General features: G+C 43.1%; 1 protein-coding gene across 2 annotated transcripts; it reads right to left on the bottom strand.

The window, feature by feature from the left end:
* Window positions 1-70: 70 nt before the first annotated feature.
* Window positions 71-12,207, bottom strand: MFN2 (mitofusin 2). 2 transcript variants are annotated; one of them, XM_042051352.1, is made up of 19 exons: window positions 12,107-12,207; window positions 11,464-11,618; window positions 10,765-10,943; window positions 9,940-10,075; window positions 9,427-9,589; window positions 8,786-8,910; window positions 8,369-8,477; window positions 8,169-8,276; window positions 7,628-7,781; window positions 7,320-7,387; window positions 7,044-7,165; window positions 6,596-6,722; window positions 6,320-6,424; window positions 5,820-5,922; window positions 4,951-5,171; window positions 4,663-4,812; window positions 4,224-4,420; window positions 3,730-3,864; window positions 71-3,098 (listed from the first exon to the last, which is right to left on the bottom strand). In XM_042051352.1, exons 3-19 carry the CDS (start codon window positions 10,937-10,939, stop codon window positions 3,029-3,031), a joined length of 2,268 nt encoding a protein of 755 aa, XP_041907286.1. In that variant the 5' UTR covers window positions 10,940-10,943; window positions 11,464-11,618; window positions 12,107-12,207; the 3' UTR covers window positions 71-3,028. The 2 variants fall into 2 exon arrangements, with proteins under 2 accessions (XP_041907286.1, XP_041907287.1); XM_042051353.1 differs by lacking the exon at window positions 12,107-12,207 and adding an exon at window positions 11,958-12,099.
* Between the last annotated feature and the right edge of the window lie 77 nt (window positions 12,208-12,284).

The raw sequence follows: 12,284 nt of genomic DNA, 5'->3' as shown, positions 1-12,284 counted from the left end.
GTATGTACTGACGTCAGCTGATATACTTACACTGGAAGATTGTATCACAACATGCAGGACACATCAGGAGAAGCGTTTTTCCAATTCATTTTTATTTTTGTTTCCATTGTTTACAGCACTGTTACAGGACTAACTCATGCAAATTTATCACCTTAAATACAGCAGAGAGAAAACTCACTGGTAAGAGTATTTTGAAGAGCTCCATCAACATAATGCAACAGGAAAAGTAAGTAGCAGCTATAAGATAAAAGCGCATTTAGCTGACCTTCTTTAATGGGAGTTTGGGGAAGACTGGTATTGGAATTACCTGTTTTAAGGATTAGTACAGCATTCTTTATGAAAATCAGAAGAGAACAAACTCCTCGTGATAGTGCTCCACCACTCTCAGTTAAAGAAGTACAGCTATAATTTGTTTCAGAGGAATCCAGCTTGTAAGCCTGTCTGTTAAAAGTTTGATTCTCGATCAGTTGGGCTTCCAGGGACAAGGGTTACACATCCTTACCCACACATCTTAGCAGCTTTGCTTCTGAAAAAGTTCAAGTGGTTCTTTCCCCTGTTCTGTAGGTTAGGTTTCAGCTCTGCAGTGAGAATGCCGACAGCACCAGGGCCTGAGCAGGGTCAGACACACACACACAGCAGCAAGACCCTGGGTTCTAAGAACCAATAAATCTCTTTTCCCTTCACAGATAAGACACTGGCTTAAAGATCAGCTCATTTATCAGATTTCCCCTTTAAGGTCCACTGAAGAGATGCTAACACTACCTCTTCAAAAGCAAGGTCAGCATTTCAAGTAGTCATGAGCTGCTGAGCAGAAGTACATCATCCTCTGCCTCGACCTGAAATTGATGATATCCTTGTGTATTAGGGATGTGCTTAATATTTTAACTCAGTAGAGCAGAACATAGCTTATTATAACTGTGTATGTTACAGCTTGAGAGACTAAAGATTCAAATTTATTTAACTAAGACCTGCAGCAGAGTAAGAGTAGATGATTCCACTTACTCCAATATACTTCACTACAAGCCCAGAGTACACACTTCCAGAAGCAAGGACTCAAATTTCTTTCTTGCTCATTTTCAGATTTGATCAAATCTATATTCACATCCTGGTGGCTGCCTGAGGAACCCAATCAAGGTCAAAACTTCTGATGAAAACAGCTTTTCAGTTTGAGTTGGAGTCAAAGCTGTCTACTGGAAGGGAAAGGTTTGTCTCCTTTCTGCATTCTGAAGACGCAAGAGCCTCACCGCCAGCTCCTACACAATCAAGATACTTCAAGTCTTTCTGCAAATCTCACAACAGCCTTACCTAAGAAGTACTTACTGACATTTCACTATTTTTACTCCCTCAAGTATCAGGCCGTTTCTTTCTGGAACTCCCATGATATGAAAAACATGGGACTTGTCACACGCACATATAGTCACACCTGAGCATGAATGAGAAATCCTAAAGCCATTTTCAAGGGAAAAGTCTCTTTGTCAATAAGAAAGCACCCCACTGCTCAGTAGTTCTGAATTCAGCTGGGACCTGCTCGAAGACAGCCCATATTCTATGTGTGTGATGCTGAAGAGATTTAGGTTGTCACTAATCTCAGAACTACAGGATCTGATTCTGGATTCCTCAGACATTTTGAAGGCAACAGAAAGATTATAACCAACACAAGGCAAAATACTGACTCACAAAGAGGAAAAGAAGCTTGCAACAGAGGAACTTAATCCTACTCCTCCTAAAATCAGTGAGAATTTCTTCTCTATCAATTCCAACAGGAAGAGACTCAAGTCCTTACAATTCCCAAGTATATTCCAAATTCAAAACTGCATCAGGGCAAAACTCAACAATTAATTTCATGTATTTGCAAATAAAGAATGTCTTCAAAAAAACTAAGTTGCTTTAACCCATTCTTGCCCTGGCATGAACTACAAGCGCCACAACTGCCCCCACCCCAGAGGAGCTGTACTTGACAGCATGTTCTGATACTTTTAACAGAAGAGAAACATATGAAATCCTATTGCTGCCCAGACCGTAACATCCTGTGGGAACTCTACATGAAGCAAAATCTCTTACAGCGTGTAATCCACATGCTGTTCTTGCGGCCAAATAGTGGTAATGGAATTCCACAGGCCTGCTTCCAGGAACACAGCTGTGCTTTTCCAAAGAAAACCCACATTCATCAACTAAGCTCATAATGCAGTACGTTACGTTGTGTCAACTGGCTTCTCTTTCCTAGTTTCCTTCCTCAACAAGCTGCCAAATTATCGCACTATCTCCTTCACAGGAACTAGTTCTGTCTTTGCAAACTATTTGTCCATGACAGGAAATGGGCCAGACTGTGTTATTAAACAGCTCTTAAGAGAAAGAAACTAACTTCAAACTCACTAAGCTTACCAAAGCAAAATCTTAATCCCTCTTGCTCCGGAAGAGAACTGGGTTTTGTTCACAGGTTTAAGCACACTGAGAGCAATAAACCTTTTTATGAAGGGACATTGTGATTCCCTGTTATGTTCTAGAATAACGGAATATTAACCTAGGAGACAGGCCTGTGTGGGCTATAAATGCTTTGTGAAACCACCATCATGTCTGCGTGCATAGGATCTGTATTTAGTCAAACAGCTGCTTGTCACACATAAACCAACCTGGGGCTTGGAAGTCAAAAGTTCTGTCTTTATGAAGTAAAACAAATGACTCCATAAAGATGTGTCAGAATAACTTTTAACCTAATAAACATTTGCTTGATTGCTTTAAATTTGTTTAAAGCAAAATGAAGTGCAGTAAAAGCCTCCTGTAAATGTATAAAGCACACTCTCCTCCCAAAGTAGCCTGGTCTCACAAGGAAAAAGAAGAGTTATTAACAACTAGTGTTTAGAGGTGGGACACAGAACAGGGAAGCAGAATCCTACTGTTCACACAGCAACTGGAAACACAGCAATAGGCTCTTGCTCATTCCCTTTAGGGAATTCCATCACCCACCATATTCTCTGCAGTAATTAAGAGAGCACTGAAGGGAAACTGTTGTTTTTCTCTTCTTCCCACACTATCTGCTTTGCTGCAGGTACTGATGTGTGAACATGTTGAGCTCGCTGTCAAGCCAACCTGCTTTGTTCCTGCAAGGACAGGAAGTTTTGTTAAGTGAATGAAACAGCTCTTCTCAAGCCAGTCAGGAAGAAGCGCAACTAAACAGAGTACACGGCAAGGCACAGAGTGCCAGAGGTTCATTCCAAAAGGCTACTGCCATTCCTTGCAGATCAAGAATGCTTGCCTGCTGTCAGTCCCTAAGCTTTGAGGTTCAAACAGAGATCTTGGACACAACCTCACATTGGTCTTACTGTGTAGGTAAGGAATGTTTGAAAAAGTCTTCCCAACAGCCTTTGCAGGGTAAAGAAAGCAGCAGACAACTTGCTAGAAAGGCGAAAGCAAGACTTTTTGCATAATTTTATAAGGGCCTGAAGGAGTTTGTAGGAGTGGAAGACTGTTATGTTTTGATAAATGCAAAGGAACTGGTAATGCCAAACAAATAAAAAACAGGAAGAAAAAGGTGCTTTGTGAGACAGAAGCTTTAAATGACTGTGAACAGTCCATGGGGAAGTACCTAGTGAAAGAGAACATGACTTGGTAGGGAAAAGTGCTGACGTCTGCACATCAAGTGCTATGACAAAGATAGGATGGACTACAGCTCATATGAACATCCTGGGGCAATCACATGAAAAACAATTGTATGGAATAATCAAATCTCACCTGAGCAGTTTTGCTTTGCTCTGCAGTGAATCCAAAACTTCAATTTTTTTATTCATGGCAGAAATTTCTTGCTCAAGATTCTCCCGTGTGACATCCACTTGCTGACACAAATGAGCAAATGTTCCAGCAAGCTCTCTATGAAACAAGAGTTCAATATGATGGAAAGTAAGATCAAGCAGCACATTCAAGGAATAAATCCCTTTGATGTATAGGGATGATGGTATTGTGACTCAGACATTCATCTTCCCACTTCTGCCCAAGAATATGTCAGAGCATTTTGTTTTGAGACATGGAAGTACATTAAGATTAACGCATAACAGCACCCAAACACTACATATTCAAAATAAGAGCAATATTATTTTAAAACGTGTCATTACATTTTTTTTAAATCTGGAATTCAGCATGAAGTTATCTTTTTTAACAAGGAATAGCATCAAAAAAAACCTGAAACAACAGAATTTCCATAAGGTGTTAGCTGAATACATGGAACTCACTGCTGGACTTGGTGGCTGCAGTTCGAGCCTGTGTAGCTGACGATGAGCTGCAGTTTCTCCCCAGCGTACTCCACAAACTGCCGCTTGAAAGCTCTCTCCTTCGCTTTGGTGGTCCAGGTGAGGCGCTCGTACACATAGAGCAGCCCATAAAGGCCAAAAGAGAGAGCAATCAGTCTCCAACCCACAGCCTTCCAGACCTAAAGAAGCACAACGAAAAACAAATTACACAATCATAATCTTGGACTGATGCTCACTCCCAACAATGGTGCACAGAGCATTGCAAAATCAGCTCACTGTTTATACTCAAATCGAAGATCAAAGGAGAAAATAGGTCACTATCCGTGAATAGCAAATATCTACAGGATTCAGCAGTGCAAGTGCTTTTTACATCAGTGCTCCAACTTAAGTTATAAAAATGCTGCCTAGAATGCACACATACCACACCACCAACCACGATGATCCCCATGGAAGTTCGGGATGTTAAAGAGGCCAGTCCAGTCACCATGGACACCATGAGCTCTTCCTGGGTCATAGAGCCCTGAGGCAAAGGAGGCAGACTGGGATTTGCTGGTGTTAAAGGGCGCTGAACCTAATTAGAAAAGCAGGAGCAAAACAAAACCAAAGGAGAGAATAAGAAGAGGTGAACTATTGCTCTTCCCACCAAAGGAACTTCAGCAGCCACTGAAATAACGAATATCTATCCCAACCACTCAATGAGGTATACTACCTGGTCATTATAGCCCATCAAGGCCCGACGACCATTCTTTGGTCCCAAAAATCTGTTCACCAGCATTGTCCATCCAAGAGAGAAATGGAATTCTATGTCCTCCTGGAAGTCGGCACAAAGCTTGTCACAGTTCAGATCATAGCTGAGCATGAAGCACTGACGGGGAATTAACATGTCTATCTGGCCCCGCACAGAGACTGGGAGGAGGGGTTTTAAACCATCTACACAGAAAACAAAACCATGCAAAAACATTTGTTGAGTTCACAAGAATTAACTGGTCTTGTATTCCATAATCAGGGTGCTTATGGCTAGTTTCATCCTCCACAGTTAGTTTCCTTAGTATGTTTAATTTCGTAAGCAAGCATATTGCAAAGTAAGAGATACATCATCAATTACAATTCGATTCTTGGTTCTTCAGATCAACTCAGAAGGAAATCTTTCCAAGGACCCTCCAAAATCCTCACAGATAGCTGGTGAAGTTTACAGATTAGCAAGACCTTGGAAAACAAAATCTGAAACCCAGTTCTACAAGTCTTTAGGCACCATAGTCCCGTTAAATCCAATATTTAGACAGGCACCTAGTTACTAGTCATTTGTATTTCATTAGGATTTGGTGTGAGAATCTCTCAAATTTCCAAAGCCACAGTTCCTCTCTATCATGAGGATTATGCTGCGACTGTACATATTCCTTAGGAAATCAGACTCAGAACCAGTCCTCTGCACAACAGCATGACTCATCAAGATGGAAACTAAGATGGTGCCAGCTGCGCATCAGCCATTGGATTAATGAGAAACCCAGAACATCTACCTAGTTATTTTGCATTGCAATTCAAGGGAAGAAGAAGGGCAATATTGCCTGTGGAACTGACCTATCATTTCTTGCTGCATTGTCTGCAGGGAAGTTGTGATTGCACTGGAGCAACGATCTGACATGTTACGGCCCAGGCCCTCCTCGATGTGTTTATGCAGCTCCTGACAAACAAAGAAAAGTTATTAAGATTAAATAAGTATGGCTAAGATGCAGGCTGAAGGTGCTGGAGCTTCCTAGTTAAAAAGACCCTCACACAACAGGAGCACATAATCTGTCTGCCCAGTGTTATAACATTAATTTCATACTTCCACCCATTTTTCAGTTAAGGGGATGAAAAGGCAAATCAAAAAAACCTCACATGGACTCTTTAGTTCAGGAGAAGTTCTCTTCAATCTATATAAAGTGATATATAATGTGTATCAATTTATTACTGAGATTATTAAAAAAATTAAAGCTTTAGCTCATATCCTAGTTGGAAGATTGTTAAACATCTCAATGAGCTGGCATCACTCAGAGCTAAAACAGGTCTCTTAAATTGCTTAAGCAAACATCACTTACACTCTTGTACACTTTAAGAACTACTTGAGATGGATGGAAGTCTGCTTGGTATTCATCTACCAACACTGAGAGCCGTCTGATTTCTTCTGCCATTGCATTTGACACCTAGAGAAACAGCACAGGAGAGAAAATAGAGCTTCTGAAAGCATTTCTCCTCTTCCCATCTGTAATTCCCACATTTCTAGTACTTCAAAGCTTTGTCAGCACTGCACATTTTCCTCACCATGCTGGTAGCTGTTTCAGACAATCCACTTTTCTGCAGACACTCCTCCTTACCTGCCTCTCCACCTCTTCTGTGATTTGTTTGATTTTCCGCTTGTAGTCCTGAGTAAGGAGCTCCAGCTGTTTGTCAATAAAACCTAGACGATCCTGTCGTTCCTCTCGCATTTCCAGACAGTAAACTCTGGTGAAAAAAACCCCTGTCTATCAATATGCCAGATAAATGCATTTTTCATCTATAAATATATTTGAATTCCAGAAATAAGACAGAGTTTCCTGCCCAGTAACAAAACATGTCAATATCTGCAACACATTACACAATCATGGCACAGGACAAAAAAAAAGGTCCTTTTCCCAATACTTCCATAATTCACTAGAAGCAAGACCACCAGTACGTGTCCTTTCTGCTCCCAAACACACTGTATTCTGTTTTGCATTTCAAATGCTCGTGTTCCCTTACAGCTCTCCCAGAATACAAACTTCAGCACCACGCATCAGCTCTCACCGCTGTTCCTGGGCAGCAACATGCACAGAGTCCATGATGAGACGAACATCTTCCGCAATCTGCTTAGCTCTCACCGTATGCTGCTCAAATTTTGTTTTTACTGCTGACTGTGAGATACATTCCTGTATACAAAAGGCAGCCCAAGATTAGCAGCAGGCAGGAGCACACTAACAAAACTTCTCCTTCCTGTATGATCTATTTCTAAAATGAGTCCCTGCAAGTGCCAGTCTTTCAGGAGTAAAATCTAACCAGAAGGTCAGCACACATAATGCTCACCTCAAACCTTCTCTCGAAGCTTTGAAACTCAAGCATTCTTACTTGAAATCCATCTGCCAATGCTCCACCTGAGAGAAGGAACGCACAAAACAACCATTTAAATTTTGAGAAAGCAATCAGATGTTGGACATCAGGAATGCTCCTGCTTTACACTGAAGCCAGTGCAAAAGTGCTGCTAAATCACCCCTTCTGTTTTGATTGCCTTATTAATAATTTGGCCTACCCTAATTTTATACATTTTTTGAAACAAGATATTCTCTATTTTCTTCTCTTTAAGTAAATGGAAAGTTTCTGCTAGCTTTCCTCACCTCCTTCTGGCATTCCTTGAGCCCTCTGAATCCTGGCATTCAGCACTTCTTTTGCAGACACAAAGAAAATTCGATCCCCTGCCTGGGCTCGATCCACCACACCGAGCTCATCCACCAGGAAACTGGTACACCGCTCCATGTGCTGCCGGCGCACCTGAGGGATAACCAGGATAAATACATGCAGTTAAGTCCACTTTTTCCATCTTTTAAAGATTAGACCAGGCACCCAGATGCCCTCTGCTGGTCTAAGCTACCAAAAAAGCATTAAAAAAAGATGTCCTATTTTATGGAATTTTCCAGAGGTTATCTAAAGTGATCTAACTTCAAAGGGCCCCTGTGAGACTCTTGATTTCCTGCTCAGAAATTTCAAGAGCTGTATCCTCATCACTAGTCTATGCTCCCTCTAGTCTCTACCGTAAGGTGATAAAAATCCAACCTGTAAAACAATCACACATAGCACTGATTGTATCCCCAAGGACCAGAGTCAAAACAGACTCCATAATATCCATGCAAAGAGAAGTCATTTAAACGCATCACAAACCTCTTCCATATATTCTGGTTCAGAGGCAGAGGCATCCCAACGGTTATTTAAAATAAATATATTGGGTCGAGATAGACGTTCATTCACCTTGTGAAAGAACTGCTTCTCCTAAGGAAAATGAAACAAAACCCCTTTACATTAATATGTCAAATATTTTTAACATTTAGCCAAATTTATTGAACAAGTGGACTTGCACATACAGTTTGCATCAATGTTGATTCAGAATTTGCCACCAGGACAAATACGTCAGCATCGAGACAGAATTTGTCAATCCAGCTGTCCAGCTCTGTGGTTACATCAATTCCAGGGCTAGCAATAAAGAGAAATGAGATATTACTGTGCTGTGAATACAGCAAAAACAGAATTAAAAAAGTTATTAAGAGCTTTTCAGAGCACTAACTTCCCATGTCTGAGCTACACTGCCCTGAGGTGACAGAGTATAGGCTAAAAGGAAGTAATGACCAAGAAAATCACACTGTTAATTACAGTAAGGGACTTTGGTCACTGTCTTAGATTAGAAAAGGGTCAATTTCCTTGAGGTTTGTTAAATATATATTTGAAAACATTTCCGTAATTAGTCTGTGATAAGCAGGAAAGGAAAGAAAGCTATTTCTCACCTGTCCATCAGCACCAGGTCATCCTTTAAGAGAGAACATTTGGAATTGGGCCACATTACACTGACTAGGCTGCCAGCATTCAGATCTTCATCCTGATGAAGGGCATGAGCCAGCTGGTTTACTGTCTATGAAAAGATGGAAATAACATTTCCTGTATGCCAAGAACCACTAACACAATTATCCTCCCTTCAAGGTTGTCCAGAGACAATTTAAGATAAAGCCAAAGTCCAAATTATTTCCTCTCTGGAAGGTTTTCCACATAAAACCTTCTTGAGGGTCCTAGTAAAAAGGCAACTGCTGGTGAGAGTTTATGAGAGATTTTTCTTGTCAGAAAAGGCTACTGAGGAATTATCAGGAAGTCTGTGATTCTGTCAGTCATACAAAGCTCAGAACTTCCTGAGTCACTGCACTCTGCTATCGCTAATAAATATAACATATCATCTCTTTCATAAAATGAACAAGTCCCCATCCTGCAACTTGCTTCATTCCTTACTTCCTACATCTAACAAAGAGTCATTCTTCATCTCCGCTCCTTTAATGATTAAAATCCTTAACTGTGAAATTTAATTTTCTTGTTTCTTCCTTTTTCTGACATTTCTGAAGAGCTCTTATCCTTAACCTTATGCTTAAGGAAATTGTACCTTAACACTCTTCTTTTCCTCTGAGCCTTCGGTCAGCAGGAAAGCCTCATGTCCATCTGTCCCTTCCACACGCAAGAAGCAATTAGTGGTGTGTCCAATTCCTGAAGGAAGAACTTTGTCCCACAGCATGGCATTTATCACAGTGCTCTTCCCATTGCTTGTCCTGCAGTCAGATTAAGGATGGTGTTTCAGGCTTCCAAGACCCAGGTGTTCTCATTTTGATATTACAAAAGTAAGTTCTCTAAAGCCAAGCTGTATCAGAGCCATTAACAATTAGGTGCCAGAGGCAGCCTGCAAAAAGACTTTTCTATTTCCCTATTTTAAGAATTCTTCAAATTGAAGAATTACATGATGCAATATTTGTTTCCAATTTACAAGAGCACCTGTATCAGGAACATGCACATTACAAGCAAAAGCTAAAGCACTAGTGTTTCTATAAATATTTTTTACTGGCTACAATACTCAAATGCTTTACTGAGTGGGGAGCATAGGCAACACAAGCACGTGACTCACCTCCCAAAAAAAGCAACTTTCATATGTCGTCTTGCCAACACTTCACTAATACCACTGACTTTTGAGAGGTAGCTTTTGACTTCCAGTACCTGCTCTTCTGTGGTGACAGGATCAAGCTCTACATTCTTGTGTGTTTCTAAAATCAAAATAGATCATGTCTCTGAATGCCAGAAGCCATCTGGGCCAGTCCTGGGTGAAACCCCTCTCCGTGGTGGCAACATACAGGACTGAACATTTATCTGTGTCCCACAGCTCACGTGGGTGATCCTGACAAAGGCAATGACACCCTGAAGCAATTCTACAACAGCATTTATCAACTGGCCTCTTTTGTGTATCTAATAACCATTCCCATTCTTGGGACTGCCTTGAACAGAACAGCCAACACTGCCAACAGTTCAGCACCCCTAGAGATAAAATCTGTCTGTGCCTTAAGCTGTTAAAGCCAATTACTGGTGTATGTTACACGTCAGTAGCAATGATGTGTTCAGGCAAGAATGAAAGGATTACAGGCAAAAAAAAGCTATTGGGGCTGTGTAATTAATTAAAAATCTCCCAAACATAAAAACCAAGCATAGCTCCCTAATTAGCTCAGTTTCTTAACATGCATGAGCTTCTCATCTTCAAAATATGAGCCTGAACTCCACCCAAATTCAAAAAAAAAAATTTCAGTTTTTCTTACAAACGCATAAATGGACACGCATGTATAAATAAACACAGATTTAGCAGTGCCGTTTCACTCACTGAGGGGGTTTGGTGTGTGTTTTTGGGGAAATCGTACATGGGCAGAGCACTGTTACACACTCACAGTTCAAGAACTCAGCTTACCTTCCAGGAACAAGGAGCTCTCGTTGATGTACGCAGCCAACTGTTCAAAGATACCATTGATTTTCTTCTTTGCAGTGACAAAATGTTTAAGTGGAGAAGCATTTACCTCAGCCATGTGTCTTTTATCCTTCTTCACTGCAACTATTGAGTTGGAACGAGTAAACAACAGGGACATTGCGCTACAGGGAAACATCCAGTAAAGACCAGTGTCACCAAGTGTCAACAGCTATCCAAGGGAGTGTAGTGACAGCACAAGGGGGAATGGCTTTCGACTTACAGAGAGCAGGGTTAGATGGGATAGTGGGAAGAAATTCTTCCCTGTGAGGCTGGGGAGGCCCTGGAACAGGTTTCACAGAGAAGCTGTGGCTGCCCCATCCCTGGAAGTGTCCAAGGCCAGGTTGGACTGGACTTGATCCACCCGGTCTGGCAGAAGGTGTCCCTGCCCATGGCAGGGGGTGGAACTGGATAATCTTTAAGGTCCCTTCCAACCCAAACCATTCTGTGGTTCTGTGATCCAACCGAGCATATTTACAAGAACTAAACAAATATGCATTCTAAAAACTATCCTCTTTCTTCCACAAAGAAATTGCTCCGCTTTATACAACTCATGTATCGGAAAAAAACTCAAAACTCTTTCCTTCTCCCTTCGAATAAACAGTGATCGCTCGCAGTGATCACTCCTCCCCATCCTCCACTTACTTTCAGGATGAGTTACGTTTTCACAAGTCAGGCATGGCCAGCTTGAGGCCCTCTCGAAGACAAATAGCAGCAGTTTTCCCTGCCTTCTCCCTCGCCCCGGCCGCACTCCGTGCCGCAGCTCCTTCAGCGATGCCGAGACCAGCCGGTCTCCGCCCCTGTGGCAGAGTGACCACGGATGAGGGCCACAGGCTACCGAGCTCCATCCAGGGCTCTGCTCCCCCGCCATCCCGGTGCCCGGAGAATGCCCCAGGCTCTGTTCCACCGCCATCCCAGTGCCCGGAGAATGCCCCAGGCTCTGTTCCCCCGCCATCCCAGTGTGCTCCAGGGATGCTCTGGCTCCCCACCATACCGGCGCCCGGAGGATGTGTTGGCTTGACGCTCGGGACGGACGCCGCCGCCTCGCCCTCAGGGGCGGGCGAAAAGGGCGGGAAGTGTCCTCCTCATGCCCGCCTCGCGCCCCCTCAAGACCCTGCCCCAGAGGGTCGGACACTCACCCGTCCCTGCCCTTGTCCCTGTCCCTATCCCTGCCCCTGCTGCTCCGGAGGCGACTCTCAGAGAGACTGGCCCAGCCTGAAGCAGCTGCCAGGTCCCCTCAGCTCAGCTCAGCTCAGCTCGGCCCGGCCCGGCCCCGCCCGGGGCTCACCTTCACCGCCGCTCCCGCACAGCCGCCATGTCACCCGGGGGCGTCATCGCCCGGGAGTCGACAGGTGGCGTGCGTCATCGCCGCGCGCCGCGCGCGTGGCACGTTGGGAGCTGTAGGTCCGGGGCCTCATGGCGGGAGATGGCGGTGATGGGGGCTCTCCTCGAACCCACGGACCGTG

This window comes from Corvus kubaryi, unplaced genomic scaffold (genome assembly GCF_017639235.1).
Source record: "Corvus kubaryi isolate FWS band 111438036 unplaced genomic scaffold, C.kubaryi_AGA036_p1.0 75, whole genome shotgun sequence".
In the NCBI taxonomy this organism is placed as follows: Eukaryota; Metazoa; Chordata; class Aves; order Passeriformes; family Corvidae; genus Corvus; species Corvus kubaryi.
Note: the sequence above shows the minus strand (reverse complement) of the source record. Positions and strands in the feature narration are given on the sequence as shown.

Bases quoted from the DNA above. Each gene is read 5' to 3' on its own strand.
- MFN2 (XM_042051352.1), bottom strand. From the start codon at position 10,939: ATGTCCCTGTTGTTTACTCGTTCCAACTCAATAGTTGCAGTGAAGAAG. The intron at 6,723-7,043 runs GTGAGAGCTGAT...TTTTTTCACCAG, and splicing joins GTTGCTGCCCAGGAACAGCG to AGTTTACTGTCTGGAAATGC. The intron at 4,813-4,950 runs GTAGTATACCTC...TTTTCTAATTAG, and splicing joins TGATGGGCTATAATGACCAG to GTTCAGCGCCCTTTAACACC.